Source organism: Malus sylvestris, chromosome 3, assembly GCF_916048215.2.
Source record: "Malus sylvestris chromosome 3, drMalSylv7.2, whole genome shotgun sequence".
Classification (NCBI taxonomy): domain Eukaryota; kingdom Viridiplantae; phylum Streptophyta; class Magnoliopsida; order Rosales; family Rosaceae; genus Malus; species Malus sylvestris.
Genome location: NC_062262.1, coordinates 33,131,523 through 33,149,621, shown reverse-complemented (window position 1 = coordinate 33,149,621; position 18,099 = coordinate 33,131,523). Strand labels below are relative to the sequence as shown.

General features: G+C 37.0%; 3 protein-coding genes across 5 annotated transcripts; 2 read left to right on the top strand and 1 right to left on the bottom strand.

Moving 5' to 3' along the window:
* Nucleotides 1–456: 456 nt before the first annotated feature.
* On the top strand, nt 457–6,135 carry LOC126615939 (peptidyl-prolyl cis-trans isomerase CYP63-like). Of its 3 annotated transcripts, none has more exons than XM_050283868.1 (14): nt 457–692; nt 1,312–1,399; nt 1,531–1,585; nt 1,951–2,039; nt 2,411–2,435; nt 2,547–2,585; nt 2,670–2,787; nt 2,955–3,121; nt 3,201–3,546; nt 3,646–3,788; nt 3,931–4,132; nt 4,256–4,606; nt 4,685–4,765; nt 5,517–6,135. In XM_050283868.1, exons 2-14 carry the CDS (start codon nt 1,322–1,324, stop codon nt 5,857–5,859), a joined length of 2,037 nt encoding a protein of 678 aa, XP_050139825.1. In that variant the 5' UTR covers nt 457–692; nt 1,312–1,321; the 3' UTR covers nt 5,860–6,135. The 3 variants fall into 3 exon arrangements, with proteins under 3 accessions (XP_050139825.1, XP_050139824.1, XP_050139827.1); XM_050283867.1 differs by having other exon boundaries at nt 458–692; nt 1,316–1,399; XM_050283870.1 differs by having other exon boundaries at nt 459–692; nt 1,316–1,399; nt 3,213–3,546.
* LOC126617207 (2-methyl-6-phytyl-1,4-hydroquinone methyltransferase, chloroplastic-like) lies at nt 6,080–8,441 on the bottom strand. Its single transcript, XM_050285241.1, has 5 exons — nt 8,283–8,441; nt 8,118–8,143; nt 7,507–8,007; nt 6,746–7,075; nt 6,080–6,575 (listed from the first exon to the last, which is right to left on the bottom strand). Coding segments are annotated over exons 1-5 (1,017 nt in total). The 3' UTR covers nt 6,080–6,574.
* Nucleotides 8,442–12,301: 3,860 nt separating this feature from the next.
* Nucleotides 12,302–12,796, top strand: LOC126617206 (ammonium transporter 2 member 4-like). The gene has a single exon (XM_050285240.1). It carries the CDS (start codon nt 12,302–12,304, stop codon nt 12,794–12,796), a length of 495 nt encoding a protein of 164 aa, XP_050141197.1.
* The last annotated feature ends 5,303 nt before the right edge of the window (nt 12,797–18,099 follow it).

The window sequence follows — 18,099 nt, the reverse complement described above, 5'->3', positions numbered from 1 at the left end:
AAGGAGAAGGAGGAAGAAAAAAAAAAGAAAAGAAAGTTGCAGTCGGAGGAAGAAGAAGAAGAAGAAGAAGGAAGAAGAAAAGAAAAGAAAGAAAAAAAAAAAAACTCGGATGACACGTGGCGTCCAATCAGTGCGCTACGTCACAGTTAACAGAAAACTTAACAGTTTGACTAACGGATGTATGAGACTGTCCCAAAATTTACACTTTAGGTATGAATCTGAGACGAAAAAAATTTGATGTACTAAATGTTGAAAACTACGAAACATGAGGATTGTAAACAATCTTTTATCCTTTTTTTTATTAAGGATTTGCAGTGACCAAGAATATGACACATAAAAAATATATACAATCCTTTAAAATCATAATTTAACCACTCCCCTTGCAACTTTTGTTTCTTGGTTAGAGGAGAGAAATAAAGTTTAGGAATTTTTAATTAATTTAGTTTCAGTGAGAAAATAAAGCGTAGAGATCTACCGCAAAACCATGAACCGCGTAGCGGGCGATTTCCGCTCAGACCAAGATAAGTAAGAATCGTAAGATCTCTCTCGGGGGTTTTAGCGGAAGCACCAGAAACAGCAAAGCAGCGGCAAGGCATCGTCTTTTCACTCTCTCCTCGCTCGTCGCCGCCGCCGTATTTTGTTTCAGTATCCGGAACCGAGTTCACTCAGTCCGAGTCGAGCTCAACCAACAGGTACTTTTCAATTTCTCACACGAGCTTTCACCTACAGATTTACAATTCCTGTACTGCAACACTCTGTTTCACAGTAACGGATGCAATCCGAGAGTTTAGAATTGGGGTTTTCAGGTTGGTAAGATTCGTAATTGGACCTTTAGGTTTTGGGTTTTGCGATTCCCCTTGAGGGTATGTAGATTTTGGTTCTGATGATGAGCTGAAAGAACTAAACTTGGAGTAGTTTGTGATATTGGGGCACGTTTGGCATTCGAATGTAATGCCGATGGAAAACCATGGAGCGGAATCCGAATTGTGGGTTCGGCATGGAAAAGGATCAATATCAAGATCGTTGCCAAACCCTTGGAACTAAATAGAACCCTGCATTTCCTTTTTCCGATTTCTAGGGTTCTCATCTTCGCTGATTGCTTTTTTTTTTCTATCTGTGCTTACTGTTTCGCTATATCTTGTTCAAAAAAAATTCCTTCAATTTGTGTATTTTTGCTGAATTACATGCAAAGAAACTTTCTTGAGCTAAATAGTATGTAGATTTTACTTTTATCTATGCTTGATTGTTACGCAGGCTTACACTGTAAAACGGTATGTGTTTATTTACTTCTCTTACTCTGATGTTCTTGAGACAGGAAGATATGAGCAAGAAAAAGAACCCTTGCGTCTTCTTAGATGTATCAATTGATAGGGACCCTGTGGAACAAATTGTTATTGAGGTGCGTAAAAATCGTGACACTCTCCCTTGTTGGATTTTGTAGTTTGCTTTACCTGTTTCAAAAGGAAACTTTTAGCTTGCATTTTGATATAATAGAGTTATGCTAAACTTGTTTCTCCTGAAAATTTGCAGCTTTTTGCTGATGTTGTTCCTAAGACGGCAGAGAATTTCAGGGCTCTCTGTACAGGTATATGGGAAAGTGGATTTTTATTTTTAGTATAATTTGATTGTTGTGTTTGTTGGATATGTATCCAGTTTTGATTCTTTAAAAGTTTGAGGAAGGTAGATTTGGTTTTATTGTAGATATGTCTGGAAAGAAAAAATATGAAAACATATCAGATATAGGATTGGTGAGCATTGGAACCACATTGGTGTTGCTGAAATAAATCAGTTCGTAAACCCATCTATTGTTACCTTTATTGGATGTGTAAATCTGGTTATAGTATTCAATTCCATGTTTTTTGTTTTTCTTGGTAACAAATTTCTTCTGCCTACATTCGTCATCGGTTAAATGACCTATAATGTGACATTTTATGCTGTCTTCTGTTATAGGTGAGAAGGGCATTGGAAAGTCTACAGGAAAACTTCTCCATTACAAAGGATCAACATTTCATCGAGTAATAAAAGGATTTATGGCCCAGGTATGTTGCCTCTTTTCTAGTGAACCGTCATCATCAAATATTACTTATCTTCCTGAAAGGACAAATCACTCTGTTGCATGGAACAGTTGTGTCTTATGTCTCTTATTGACTTCGGCTTTCCTGAATGTTCATTTTCTTCTTTTAAATGGCCAGTACATAAACTTTGCAATGTCAATACCTATTCTTGCGTTGCAAATGCAAAGCTTGTATTTGAAATACCTTAAATTTTTAATTGTGTAGATGTGGGGATGATGTTGTTGGAGGTAGAGATGACAACCTTTTTCGCTCGTTTCTCTCTATGATTTAGGGCTGAATTATTTATTTATCTTGTAAGTATTAATATGTCATAACCTCGTCTCTCTTTTATACAGGGCGGTGATTTTTCAAATGGAAATGGTATGAATTTCTTCCTGTAAATCAATTATTTGTTTGATGAATGCAAATTTTATGTTTTACTTGTAAATTCATGCCCAGACGTGTAAGGATCGACCTTTGATTGGTTTGCAGGCACTGGTGGAGAAAGTATTTATGGAGGAAAGTTTGCAGGTAGATTTTTTTTTCTTGCGCGTGTAGGAACTTGCATGCGTCATAACGATTTAGTTGTGGTCATAATTTTCATTCCCCTTGCAGATGAAAATTTTAAATTGAAGCATGATAGACCTGGTCTTCTGTCCATGGCAAATGCGGGTCCAAACACAAATGGTTCCCAGTTCTTTATAATCTTCAGGCGCCAGCCTCATTTGGATGGGTAATTTAAATTGCTTTTTTATTCGTACGTTTATGTGAGATGCTATTCATACTCATTACCTACAGCCATAGATCTTCTTCATTTCCATTGTTCACCACTTTAAGAGACAATGTTTTATGTAGGGTTGTTTTATAATTTTAAAATGATTTAGTCATTATCTTTGTCAGGAAACATGTTGTTTTTGGAAAAGTTGTGAAGGGAATGGATGTAGTTGAGAAAATTGAGAAAGTGGGAACTGCTGATGGAAAACCTTTAGAAACCGTGAAAATTGTGGATTGTGGTGAATTCTCAGAAATTAAAATCCCTGTTGCAACAGAGAAAGAGAAAGAGAAAGGTAATGTGTGCATATATAAGTACAGACACAAGAATTATCTGCCTTGTAAATACTTTATTTTGGGAGCATATATGATCAGTTTTTTGTCCAGGTAAAAAGAGGAAATCAGGAAAGGTTCCATCCTCTGAGGATAGTTCTGATGAGGAAGCTAGAGGAAGGCGTAACAAATCCTTGAAGGAAAGAACTAAGAGAAGAAGATATTATTCATCTGACTCCCACAGCTCAGAGTCTGAGTCGGATTCTTCAGATTCTGATTCTGATTCTGATTCTTCTTTATCTGACTCAAGTTCGTCTAGTGATGGAAGGCGCAGGAAGAGGAAATCTGTTAAAAAAGGTAAGCACCAGCGTTCAAGGAAAAGAAGAGATGGGAAAAAAAAGAGGAAGAGCGGGCGGTATTCCAAACGATCAAGGCGCAAGTCAAAACGGTATGTTTCCTAGTTACTTTAACTGCCACTTCTTTTTTCTGTTTTCTGCCTGGGCCTCCTTTTATTTTCCATGCATGTTTATTATGACCTTGTTTTCAGGAGATCGGAAAGTTCAAGTGACACAGAAAGTGAGATTTCTAGAAGCGGCAGAAGCAGTTCTGATGATGATAAAGATGGTCGTCATGTTTCTTCTCGTAAAACCAGCAACTTAAAGCATGCAGAAAAAAAACTTCCAACCAATGGTATCTCATCTATATTATTACAAGATATTTGTTATTAACATTTATGTGTGCACGCCTGCTTGTGCAAGATGGAAAAGTCTTAAGTAGCTTTACTTCATCTAATAATGCATTTTTGAACTTGTGGGTTGTTGTGATGTTCCAGACGTGGGAAAAGAACCCCCTCTAGTGAAAAAAATTGTTGTTGAACAGAGGCATAATCATGGTAGGAAGAAAACTGAGGGCAACGCATCCCAAGAAGAAGGTGAATTATCTCCAAAGAATGATGCACCTTTCAACAACGGGCATAATGCAGAAGCTAAAACTGCTAATCAGAACTCCGACTCAGATGACTCAAACATCTCTAGGTTTCTACTGTTGACTTGCTTTTCTTCTGTCCTTTTTACTGCCTTGGGTTTATTTAGACTGGTTCATGTACAGCTGATACTTCTTTGATTGCTTGACAATTTCTGTGAATATTTTATCATCAGAAGTCCAACTCGCAAAAGGAGGTCAAGAAACAGCCCTAGGAGCAGGCCAAGCCCAAGTCCTGATAGAATTCCTAGTGGAAGTCCTCCGAGGAGTACTGGCGAGAAAAACAGAGCTAGGAGTCCATCGCGTAGCCCTGTCCGCATAGCTCCTGAACCTTCTACCACCAATCATGAAGGGGGTTTATCAAGAAGCACTTCACCAAATGGAAATTCAAAGCGCGTTAGAAAAGGACGTGGCTTCACTGACCGCTTTGCCTTTGCACGTCGTTACCGTACTCCATCTCCAGAGCGTTCACTCCGTAATTCCTATCGTAATAATGGAAGAGACACTTATAGAAGTAACCGTGATAGGTAATCTCAGTATCATGTTAGTGAATTATGAGTAAGAAAGTATGAGCTTAAAATGAATTATCTTTTGCATGTCTGAAGGTACTCAAGCTATAGAAATTTTTCTGAGCGCTCACCTCGTAGACGTTTGCGAAGCCCACCAAAAGGTGGAAGCCCTCCCAGGTTCTCTCTCTCTCTCTCTCTCTCTCTCTCTCTCTCTCTCTCTCTCTCTCTCAAGCCTGAAAGCATATGCTTAGCCATTGTGTATCTCTCTCTCTCTCTCTCTCTCTCTCTCTCTCAAGCCTGAAAGCATGCTTAGCCATTGCATACACAAAACATATGAGGTGAGCCATTGCATACACAAAACATATGAGGTGAGCCATTGCATACACAAAACATATGAGGTGAGAAAAAGTAAAGTCAGAGCATAAATGATCTTTCTGTTAGAGACGAAAGAAATACAAACATTTCGATCATGGTAGACCGACATGTCTTTTTTCTTTTGTTTATACACATGCAGAGAGCTAGACTCATTTTATTTAAAACCCATTACTGAATAAGGAAAAATATGTGGCACCATCCCAGAGTCCTCTCAGAGAAAGATAAATTGTAATGCTTCTTATAAATCAGAAGCATTTATCCTATCCATCAATACATGAAGCCCAGTGGATGAAATTAATAGTAATAAATTTTTGAAATTTTGATGACTAGGGAACGAAGCACATCATCTTATATCACCTGGTGATTTCAAATACTGGAAGAGGATCTTGTCAAATTTCACTTTAATTAACCAGAATTCTAGTTTTTCTGTATTTTGCTCCTGCATTTGATTGGATTTGTCATCTGTTCTTTTAAGTTACGTGTTATTTTTTTATGGCACATTGAGACACGAATGTATCATGCTGTTGATTGTTTTTTTTTTTTGTATATATAGATACAGGAGCAGGAGAAGTCGAAGTAGGAGCATTTCCCGCAGTCCTGGTGCTTATCGTGGCCGTAATAGGGACCGCAGCCACAGCCGTAGTCTGAGTCCGGTCGATCGACCTCCTGTAAGTGATAGACTAAAATCCCGCCTTGGACCCCGAATTGGTGATCAGCAATCTCCAGACAGAGGTAGGCTTAAGTCTAGGTCAAGGAGCCCAAGGCCCTCTTATTCCATATCTCCAGATGCTACTCCTAAGCGTCGTAATAGAACTCCTAGGTCTCCGAGCAGGTCAAGATCAAGCTCCCCGCCTGCTCAAAGGGGGTTGGTTTCATACGACGATATCAGTCCTTAAATCTTTTTCTTGGTTCCGGCACAGTACTAGTGGCATCTTGAGTTCATGTACATCTACGCAGAAGGGATCCATCGGCATTCTACGCGTATCTGTCTTGTTAGATTTTGCGTTTGCTTTGCAATGTAATCTGAAAGTAATCGACTTTGTTATAGGATGATGCGTGGGGATTTTGATTCTGTTATTTTTTTTTCGCGCAGTTGTTCAAGAGACTAAACAAAGCTTTAATTACAATTGAAAATCTGATGGGATTTCATTAGCGATGGCGATCATCGACAATTCTGTCTCGTCCTGTATGCATACACAACGACAACTATGCCTGCCTACTCGTACCAGTAGTAAAACCAGAAAGGCATCAACTCTCTCTCTCAGATTGGTTGGCCCTTGGGTACAATTTGATCTTTGATCCACATGTATATAGGCACCAGCACGTAGTATGTTGCTGCCATGACACCCAACATGAACCGCACGAAGAACGACCACCGATTTACCGGCTTTGTCACGTCCTCTGCTTTCGGACCAAGCTGCATCGAAACACAACGACAGATGAAGAGTAAATAAGATAGAACATAGGATTAAAAGGAACCACCACACATCATAAAACAAGAACAAAATTGTAAAGCCACCGTCTGCTCTTGGAATTGACAGCAATAGCATTCGAGTTCAATGATCTATAGTGACCGGAACTTCGACGATTTATACGGGAAATCATAACGTTTCTCCGTTTCTATAAACAGTAGTAGCATGGCCAATGTATACACTAATCGAACTACTACACAATTAGAATCCACTCGTTTCATCGAAGTGCTTGAATCTCAATCAACTCTAAATGCTAAACTGATAAGAAATCAAACATGGAAGAGCATTAACCATCAAGAAACAGGTCAACCAGAGTTCTCCAGAAGAAAATACCTGTAAGGGCGAATCCCCGGATGCAGGTTTAACGCCTGTTACAGAACATCCCATGATCAATCCATGGCGGCGAACCCCACGATACCATTTTGGGCCAATTCTTTTCAGCTGGACATCTTTAAACCCAGCCTTCTGGAACCACTCAATGTACTCTTCCTCCTTTGGGAAAAGCATCCATACATCGGCAAAGAAACGAGATAACCAAAATGTTGGGTACACAGGACCAATTACGCATGCTTTTCCTCCGAGTTTTAGGACCCTGTATGCTTCCTTGATGCCACGCTGCGGGTCTGGCCAGTACTCGATGCTGAGAAAATGCAATCATACAGTCCCATTAGAAAGACAACAAAAGTTAGCATGTGTGTGTCAAAATTCAACATGAGCTAAAAGCGAATACCATCCTGCACATTTTTACCACATATTTGAGTTCAATCATACAAATGAAGAATGCATTTGAAAATCAAACATGGTGTTCGTGCTCCAATCGAGTAATAGCATTCTTTTTTGACAAGGCGACATTCTGAACTACTCAAACCTACGAGGATGGGGATTTAAACACCGTCTTAGCCAATTAGACTAACCCACGTTTGGGTATAATAGCATCCTAATAGGCAGAGACTACTTTCCAGCCCTTAAATAGACACAAAATCAACACATTACATAACAAATTTGCAACTTGAAGATCAAGCAAAGCTGGAAAAGCACAACAAATGAAAAGTGTATGTATGTGCAATGTACCTCCCAGCAGACACATATCGATCAGCGTAATCAGTTCGAAAAGGGAGGTCCTCAGCATCACCCTCAATAATCTTGCACTCCTTCAAGGGCTCCTTCTGTTTCGCCTTGGCAAGCTGGTGAGGTGACTGGTCAAGAATGGTGACATTCTTGGCATCCACATGCTTCACAATCCCCAGAGTGGTGAACCCTGTGCCGCCACCAACATCCACCACAATCATTCTCCGATCAGTGAGCTCCGCCGGCTCAAGCGCCTCGTCCCTCATGTCCTCAGTCCAATGCCCGGGGTTTATAACATGATCATACACAATTGAGAGGAATCTGTAGAACCAGAAAGCCTCCTTCTTGTGCTGAATAAACCTCGGCTGGGAAGCTGGCCGAGGAGCTGAGATGCTGCTGCTGCATCTGGGCACATTGATTCTAGCGCAAGATTTGGGTATTCTTGCGGTTGAAGCAAAACCCGTTTTCAGAAACTGCTTCCCGTGAAGATCCGACACGTGAAAACTTTACACATTTGGGGTTATTGCTCTGATAAGAGTGAGATTCTCAGCCCCATTGAGCATTGCAGAGACCATGATTTGATAATTTAGAAAGAACCCAGATAGAAAAGCTACTGACTTTCACTCGGGTTTCCAGTTAACTGAACAACATCAATGGAAATTCAAAATTCCGCATGCAAATGGTAGCAGTTTTCTGGGGTTTTAAAGCTGCTCTGTTCACTTATCTCTCTCTCTCTTGAAATGGAAATTTTACAGTAGAGAGAGAGAGAGAGAGCTTACTGGTTGAGGGAGCTTTGAGCTTGAGAGGGAGAAGCTTTTCTCTGAGGGTTGAAGGAGCACCACAGGTTCTGGCGAGGAGGGATACGAACAAAATGCTTGCGAGTGAACTGTGACGCAGCGTTCTTGTGGTGCTACTTGCAGCGACGGCAACATGATCATATTCGAGGAAATTGTAGTAATGGTCACCAATTTTAATTAAATTAAAATAATAGTTTCTCAACTAAAAATTTATTACCATTAGTCTGTCAACTCATCAAAACATGTAATTATGATTCTTTTCGTCAATGTCGTCAGAATTTTCTCAAAATGAGTTATGTTGGAAGTACCATTGCTACAATTAAATTAAAGTTCAAGAACCATTTCTCTAATTAAATGAAAGTTGAGGCACCATTTCTCTAGTTGGATTAAAAGTTGAGGCACAATTTCTTTAGTTGGATTAAAGTTGAGGGACCATTGGTAGTGAATTTTTAGTTGAGGGACCATGGTTGCACGTTTTGATGAGTTGAGTGACCATTTGTAATGAATTTTTCGTTGATGGATCATTGCTCCAATTAAGTCAAAGTTGAAGGACAATTGCTATAATTTACTTTACTCTCTTCTCTTCTTTATATTTGTTTAATTCATATTTTTGAAGGCCACATTAAAATTCCAAAACTTTTTATTAAGACAAATGATTGTCTACATTAAATTAATTTTACTTTATATTACGATGAGCAGAATTCAGGACGAGTGCAAATGATGGAGTACAATGTTTTAGCTAGCTTAATTAAAATTGAAGTTAAATTATGCTTTAAGTTTAACCAAATTAGTTAGAGAAGTGTGCTTCTCTCTTTGCTGCCAAATTCGAAGTTCCTTCCAAATAAATTAGACAATTTATTGTAAAGCATCATTTATATAAAAAATAAAAAATAACAACTAAAACGTGCATTCACTTTTACATTCGAAATCTCTTGTTCAATTATTCACTCTTCTAATATCGTTTATATCCCAAAAGAAAAACCATCAACTAAAACTTATTCATGCAAAAAACGAAAATCATGTCTTAGTCGTTTCACTTTTGGAGTTGTAGTGAGCAATGCAAAATCGATCTCTTGCTGCAAGATGTGATGCTCTTGCATGGTACTCCATCCCATATCAATTCTGCCAGCAGTTGTAGGATGATTAGGCTCTTTATGTAAAGGGATTTCTATTTTTTTCAAAAAATTGGGATTAGGAGTGGGGTCCACTTCACATCGAATTTCAACGATCCAAACCGTCTATTTTATAAGTCTCAATTCATATATCATCCTTACGAAAATTCAATTCAATCCGAAACCATTTGCCTATTTAATTATCAAGATAAAATTTCATTGTTTCTTGTATAACAAAGTATTCGTTAATTTCCTTGAACCCAATTAGATGTCTTAAACATTTTCGATTTGGCTAATATTTTGCAAGGATGATCTATGAGGTGCAACTTGAAAAATAAATAATTCGAATCGTTAAAGTTTGATGTGGTGTGGATCCCACACCTAATCTCCATTTTTATAAAAAAAAAAAAAAAGGGAATTCCTTCCCTTAAAAGTTTCTGATAAATGTAATGGACCACTTTTGGTGGGATCTAATTGTATAGGTCTTTTTTATTTTTTATTTTTTTTAAACCATGTAACACTAAAGTTTGTTGGCATGCCCAAAAATGTGCTCCTTTCATTTGTTTCACTTGCTGCCCGATTTACACCTTTTAACTTGATCTTCAATTTATTTCGTCATCTTATCTACATCAAATTAGTCTCAAACTGGTTTTATTCTTGTTTTTTTTAAGTATTAAATTACGAATTTGAACATGTAACTTACAATTGGTATAATTTCCTATGTGTTAGTAAAGTACAAAGGAAGTCATTTAGTGGAATAATTTAAACACCATATTTTAGTAAATGCAAAAAAAATAAGAATCAAAATAATTCAAAATTTTGTTTCATTTAAGTACACATGTTATATATTGGATTGAAAGTGATAAGTATTATTGAATGGCGCCAGTGTCATGATTCCAAGTCTCGAGACCTTAGTTTTACAGTAACGTTTAGGTGTATCTGAAACACATCAACACAATGTTATTATTTCATTCAAATTATAATAATTTTTTTTGTATATTATTATATTCTAAAAATAAGACATATCAACATTATTACACTTAGGGTAACTTTAAATGCGGTCCCTATTTGTCAATGTTTTTTTATTGAAACTTTGTTGGTTTTCGGTTTTTTATTGAAGTCCTTGAAATTAATGCAATAATGCATTTATATGAAGGTTATTATAATTTTTAAATTAAAATTTGATATTTTTAGTTATTTATATTAATGAGATTTTAAATAAATTCCATAATTTGTTGAAAATATTAAAAAAAAAATTATACTTAAATAAAAATAAAACCCATGATTTGTCATTACTTATATTAATGAAATTTTACATATAAAATTTAGTAATTTTTATACGATACATTTTACAAACAAAAAGTTGGTACATTTTATACAAAAAAAGGTGATACGTTTTATATAATGGGTACATTTCATATATAAAAAAGACAATGGGTATAGTTTACATATAACAAAGTGGTACATTTTTAAAGACAAATGGGTACATTATAAATAAATTATGGATACAAATAAAAGGTCAAAAAAATATGAGTAAAAATAAAAGTTTGAAAAATATGGACAAAAAAAGAAATTAATATATGGGTACAAACTAAAACTAAATAGAAAATTGGCACAATTAACAAAAAAAGGTTGCAAATTAAAATGGGTACAAACTAAAAATCAAAATATATGATACAAAATTTAGTCATAAATATAAATATATCAAATGTAACGTTGCTAATACTAAGGGTTCGTTTGGATGTGCTTTTAAAATAACTGAAAGCGCTTTTAAAGAAAATATTTTTAGATTTCAAAAACACTTAAAGTGTTTTCTGTAAGAAGCGCCAGTTACGTGCTTCTTCCAGGAAGTACTTTAAGAACTTTCTAACACTCGACGTCAATGCGCCGAGCCCAGTAATCTGTAACACCTCAATTTGCCGAGAAGGCTAATGAGATGAACTCTGCCAACAAGGATCCGAAAATCCTTCTCGACCGAGACTTGGATAGATAATCAGTCGACCTCGACGCAGTGCTATTTATACAAACTGAAGGTGCTCTGCGGTCGGCTGATTCTACGGCAACAGTGTTGTTTATCCAAACTGAAGGTGTTCGCCGGTTGCATTCACAATGCTGTTTATCCAAACTGAAGATGTGTTGGTGAAAAAGAAAATAAAAATCTCAAGGTTGTTAAGAGGTTTCGCGTAGAGCGATATTTTGCGCAAGGCAGTTTGTGTGTTGAGTTGGAGCCCTTTCTCGATGTGTATCGTCTCGTATTTATAGGAGCCAACCTTATCATGGCCGAACCAGAACTATACTTGGATTAAGATTCTTTATCCTAATCTAACCACATCTCGGCCAATCCTACCTCCATTAGGACTTTGAACCAAACTCTTTACTCAGCCGCATTCACTTCTCAAATCTCAGCATCCTTATTCCATCAAAACTCCTTTTCATACTAGGACTCAACCCACTCGCTCTTATCCAGTCCAATCCTTCTTGAAATAGGACTCGATCGACCTGATGGGGCGACTTATGACCACTGGATGGCCCATAGTATGTTTGGAAAAGCCTTGGGCCGAACATGAACCTACGCTTGGCCCAATAATATTATTTTGGGCCCAATCAAAAGTTCACAGATAAATATGAGATTTCATTTCTCTTGCTTTAATTTGAAAGCCGAATCAAATATCATGCTGCCAATTTGAACTATTCAGCCAGTTCATACCTCCATCTCTAATCATGCCTACTCAAAATGATGCATTTCTTGGTGCAATCGTAAATTGTCATGTCATATTACATAACTGGTATGCCGTTTTTATTTCAGTTGTACATGATCACTTAATTGTGTCATATAATTTTTTGAGTATAGGAGTGGTACAATGTTGGGCAGCAATCATCATGGGAATGATGTCAGGAAGCATCCCATGGTACACTCTCCACAAGAAAATCAGCATCCTAAGTCATGTAGATGACACCATGGCCGTGTTCCACACCCACGCCATGGCCGGAAGCCTAGGAGGCATCCTTGCCGGCTTCTTTGTGCACCCGAAGCTCTGCCGTATATTCTTCTTAACCGCAAATTGGCAACACTACAGTGGCCTTGCCTATGGAATCCATAGTGGCCAAGTCAGTGCATGGTTTAAGCAAATGGGAATCCAATTCCTAGGACTAGGGTTTGTGGTTGTTGTCAATGTGATCATCACTAGCATCATTTGCATGTTCTTGAGGCAATTCATTCCGCTCAGGCTCAACAGCGAGCAGTTGCAGGTCAGTGACGACGCCATCCACGGAGAGGAGGCCTATGCAGTGTGGGGAGATGGAGAGAAGTATGATGGCTCCAAGCATAACTCAGTTTATGGAATGGAAGAGTTTCCTGTGAAGGCGCCTAAAGCTGAGCCATGAAGTTGATATGCCATTTTTTTTTTAAATTTTAATTTTGGTTGTGTGTTTCTTTTGCAAGAAACATAATATACTCCTAATATAATGTAATAAGAACTGAAAAATATGGACAAACTAGTTTGTTATTGTGATTGGAAGCTGAAATGAAAAGCTCTACTTTCTTTCTTTTTTGAGAAATGCTTAGGGACTCTCTCAAAGCGCAAGACTCCCTATAAACCATCTGCCACCTCATGTTTATGACATAATATTTTATAATATTGGCATGAAAATTAACATTAAAGTGTGAGCCGACATAAAGTCAATAAAGAGTTATACTTTTAAGAAAGTTCTCTTAACATTTCTCTAAAAGCATTTGTCACATCCTAACCTGGGCTCTACCACATCCTGGGCTCGACTCTGCGGTAGCACGATATTGTTCGCTTTGGACCCCCACTATGCCATCACGATTTTGTTTCTGAGAACTCACACGAGAACTTCCCAGTGGGTCACCCATCCTAGGAATGCTTTGGCCCAAACTCGCTTAACTTCATAGTTCCGATAGAACTCAAAGCTAGTGAGCTCCCAAAAGGCCTCGTGTTAGGAAGAGATGGGCATGTACATATAAAACATAGATGATCCACTCTCCATGACGATGGATCTAACAACATTTAGCTCAAACATCCACTCTCCATACTAGACGGATCATTTTTCTAGACAATATTTGTAGGCAATGTGGAGGCTGATGGTTAGATTTTTTTGTTCAAACCACTAAATGAAATCTAACTGTTAACCGCACATTATTTTATTAAAAAATATTATCAACAAAAAAAGTCCTCCGAGCATTTTCTGTTGCACACAGCTTTTGGTAAATCCAGCCTACAATTGGTAGTTTATTTTAACTTTAGTTATTTTTAAAATACGTGGCATGTATATAAGTAGAAACATAAGAATCAGGATTTTCCGGATTCTCTTTGTAAGGATTTCAGGAATCCGTTAAATTATATTTGTTTATCGTATATCTTGCGGTCAATTTTCGTCAGGTAATATTTGTGTTCAATTTAAAATAAAAACTGACCACATATTGTATAATAAATAGACACAATTCATAAATCTCAGAGATTCTCTATCCTCACTCGAAACATAGAAGATGCCTACTCAGTACATGAAAAAGCAGACACCCAAAGGCAAGTGGGATCTAGCCAACACAAAGAAAAAGCACTTTTTAATAAAGCCAGAGCCGCATCTTAGCTGCTGTTGTTGTGCCACTTGAAACACATTTATCTAGTTTAAAACAGGGATTAAATACTAATGAAGAATAATCAACAAAAACACTCTTTCCATGAGTCTTCAAACTTGTTCATTGTTTATGGTATGAAATAAATGAAGAAAACGACATACCTTCCGAACTCCATTAGTCCATGGAAGTTAGGTCATGCGGGTTTACTTATAAACATTTGTGTCGTGTTCGTGTCTGTTCATGAGGCAAGTAGTATGCATCACAATATAATAAATAAGGGGCGGGTGGAAATATGGGGGTCCGAAAATATACATGTAAAGGTCTTCCGATGACCTTTCGAATATTGGTACGAGTCCCTTTTGTGCTTACTAATTTTTTATGTAATGCATGCTAGGTATATCTCGACAAGTACATAGACATCACTCCAAATTATCTCTATATCACATTATCACTCATCAGATTGTTTCGGAATATATCGATATATGTGACATATGCACAACAAACCCGCCAAATGAATAAACTGATTATCTTTTTGCTTGCTTGGTGCTCTGTTCCCTTTTAAAAAACCTTGTATTTAACAATGAGATCTCTAAGGTTCACATTCTAGATCCGCCACTGCAATAAATAATAGCATAATAATACAAATCTCGTACTATTCATATGAAATATTTTTTTTCTAGGGAATTAATGCTTGTGCATAATTCATTTTTCTTTTTCAAATAGAAATATTATCAGAGTTTTAACATAATATTAGTTGAACATATTAATGATGTACACATTGAATTTCGCTTATATCACAAATGAGTTACTCAGTAACATACATTATTACATTATTCATTTAAAATACCGTTATGACAATACGTAATTAATTTAAAATACCTAAATTCAATCTCAGCCATCCTTTACATCCTACACTAAGATTAAGACATATGTCCAATGTTAAGCCCTATTAGACTTAACCAACACATTACATTTTAACACACAAACTCAGCCTATGAGCTGAGGCATAACGCTAATGAAAACTTATAATCTTCACTAATTAGTTCATCAATTTATACACTAACAACCATGGTCGTGTTCCACACCCACGCCGTGGCCGGAAGCCTAGGAGGCATCCTTGCCGACTTCTTTGCCCACCCAAAGCTCTGCCGTATATTCTTCTTAACCGAAAATTGGCAACACTACATTGGCCTTGCCTATGGAATCCATAGTGGCCAAGTTAATGCAGGGTTTAAGCAAATGAGAAGCCAATTCCTAGGACTAGGGTTTGTGGTTGCTGTCAATGTGATCATCACTAGCATCATTTGCTTCTGAGGCAATTCATTCCGCTCAGGCTCAATGGAGAGCAGTTGCAGGTCGGTGACGACGCCATCCATGGAGAGAAGGCCTATGTAATGTGGGAACATAGAGAGAACACTAGTACAAAAACATGTTTGCGCGACGCAGAAAATTTTGTTGCGCAAAGGGACGGAAACTTGCGCGACGCAGAAAATTTTGTCGCGCAAATAGCCTTTGCGCGACGACGCTAAACATAAAATGTCGCGCAAATAGCCTTTGTGCGACGACACTTTGCGCGACGAAGGCTTGCGTTGCGAAAAGCTATTTGGCTCAATGAAGGTACACCTACGTCGCACAAAACAACTTTGCGTAACGCAAAGGCTATTTGCGCGACGTTTTGTGTTTAGCGTCGCCCAAAATTTTGGTGCTGAACCATCCCACTTTGTGCGACGTAGTTGAACCTGCGTCGCGCAAAGCTGTTTTGCGCAACGTATGTGGCGTTGCGCAAAGTCGACGACTTTTTTTTTTCTAAAATAACCACACACAAGGGCCTTTTTCTTCACATTCAACCTCTCTCTTTCAAACTTTCCATATCTCTCAACCCTCGCCATCATCACCTTCAAGTATTGTATTTATTTGATTAATTAATTAACTATTTATTGATTACATTTATGTTTGGATTTTTTTATTTTTTTGTATTTATGTTTTTTCTTTAATTATCTTTGTCAATGCTTATTTTTAACAAGTTGAGTTTTGGTTTTAAACAATTGAATGAGTAGAATGAATGACTAGGAGTAAGAAGGATTTTGATAGGTTTAGGGAAACAAAAGCTAAGAAACTGCAAGCTGCTCAGTTAACTTGTTCTAATTTAGGGATAGATTGATGTGTGCTAAAAAATGGATAGATTTCATTTCTCACCAAATTGGGAAGAGGAAACTAGAATGTTAGAGATTTAGAGAATAAGCCAGTTTACAGCTTTGTCAAACCATTATTCTATTACGTGGTTAGTAATCATTTTAGGTGTAGTCTCTACCTTTTACGATTTAGAATACGTGGTCTCATCATATAGGTCCTTAAACAGTAATTTTAAGGCAGGAGTGGAAGGGGTAAACAAGAAGTTAAAACTGTGGAACATAGAAAAAACAAAAAATAAAAACAAAAAACAAAAAAAAAACTTTGCGTGACGTAGGAACACATGTGTATGATTTAGAATACGTGGTCTCATCATATAGGTCCTTAAACAATAATTTCAAGGCAGGAGTGGAATGGGTAAACAAGAAGTTAAAACTGTGGAACTTAGAAAAAAACAAAAAAAACAACACTTTGCGCGACGTAAGTCCACATGCGTCGCGCAAAGCTATTTTGCGCGACGCATGTGGACCTATGTTGCGCAAAGTGTTTTTTTTTCCTTTTGCTTTTCTTTTGTGGTATCTACTTGTGTAAATATTTTAAATTGACGATCCAATTAGTTCATTGTATTCATATAGGATCCAAGAGTGTAGTTGTAAAAAATCATCACAATCAGAGTTAAAATAACCGTTAAATCGTGATTTTTTCGCTTATAACCATCGAAAAGTTTTATCCCGTTACTTAATCTCTAAAGGTCTGTTGTTTGCCATTTTTGGCGTATACGATCTCGAAGCATATACAAACAAGTTTGTTGGTTGGATCGTTGAAACTAGTTTCGTACAATGCGTATCCCATTAAAAGGATCGATTCCCTAATCATTTTAGGTGTAGTCTCTACCCTTTACGATTTAGAATATGTGATCTCATCATATAGGTCCTTAAACAATAATTTTAAGGCAGGAGTGGAAGGGGTAAACAAGAAGTTAAAACTGTGGAAGACATAGGTCGACATGAGTCGCGCAAAGTGTTTTTTTTTTCTTTTGCTTTTCTTTTGGGGTTCTTGCATTGCCTTTTTCTTTTGTGGTATCTGCTTGTGTAAATGTTTTAAATTGACGATTGAATTAGTTTCTTGTATTCATATAGGATCCAAGAGTGTAGCTGTAAAAAATCATCACAATCAGAGTTAAAATAACCGTTAAATTGTGATTTTTTCGTTTATAACTGTCGAAAATTTTTGTCCCGTTACTTTATCTCTAAAGGTCTGTTTTTTTTCATTTTTGGCGTATGCGATCTCGAAGCATATACAAACAAGTTTGACGGTTGGATCGTTGAAACTAGTTTTGTACAATGCGTATCCCATTAAAACGATAGATTCTCTAACACTTATATTTTATTTATACTTTCATCAAGTATAACATAAGATTTTGTGGTATCCACTTGTGTAAATATTGTAAAGTGACAATCGGATTAGTTCCTTGTATTCATATAGGATCCATGAGTGTAGCTGTAAAAAATCATCACAATCGGAGTTAAAATAACCGTTAAATCATGATTTTTTTGTTTATAACCGTCAAAAAGTTTTGTCCTATTACTTGATCTCTGAAGGTTTGTTTTCTGCCATTTTTGGCCTATGCAATCTCGAAGCATATACAAACAAGTTTGACGGTTGGATCGTTGAAACTAGTTTTGTACAATGCGTATCCCATTAAAACGATAGATTCCCTAACACTTATATTTTATTTATACTTTCATCAAGTATAACATAAGATTTTGTGGTATCCACTTGTGTAAATGTTTTAAATTGATGATCGGATCAGTTCCTTGTATTCATATAGGATCCAAGAGTGTAGCTGTAAAAAATCATCAAAATCGGAGTTAAAATAACCGTTAATCGTGATTTTTCGTTTATAACCGTTGAAAAGTTTTGTCCCTTTACTTGATATTTTAATGTTTGTTTTTTGCAA

Coding starts and splice junctions, on each gene's coding strand:
- LOC126617207 (XM_050285241.1), bottom strand. CDS start 8,441: ATGATCATGTTGCCGTCGCTGCAAGTAGCACCACAAGAACGCTGCGTC. Junction 8,008..8,117: donor GGAAACCCGAGTGAAAGTCA/GTAGCTTTTCTA, acceptor AAATGTGTAAAG/TTTTCACGTGTCGGATCTTC. Junction 7,076..7,506: donor CGATATGTGTCTGCTGGGAG/GTACATTGCACA, acceptor GCATTTTCTCAG/CATCGAGTACTGGCCAGACC.
- LOC126615939 (XM_050283868.1), top strand. CDS start 1,322: ATGAGCAAGAAAAAGAACCCTTGCGTCTTCTTAGATGTATCAATTGAT. Junction 2,040..2,410: donor TAAAAGGATTTATGGCCCAG/GTATGTTGCCTC, acceptor TCTTTTATACAG/GGCGGTGATTTTTCAAATGG. Junction 3,547..3,645: donor TCAAGGCGCAAGTCAAAACG/GTATGTTTCCTA, acceptor CCTTGTTTTCAG/GAGATCGGAAAGTTCAAGTG.
- LOC126617206 (XM_050285240.1), top strand. CDS start 12,302: ATGTCAGGAAGCATCCCATGGTACACTCTCCACAAGAAAATCAGCATC.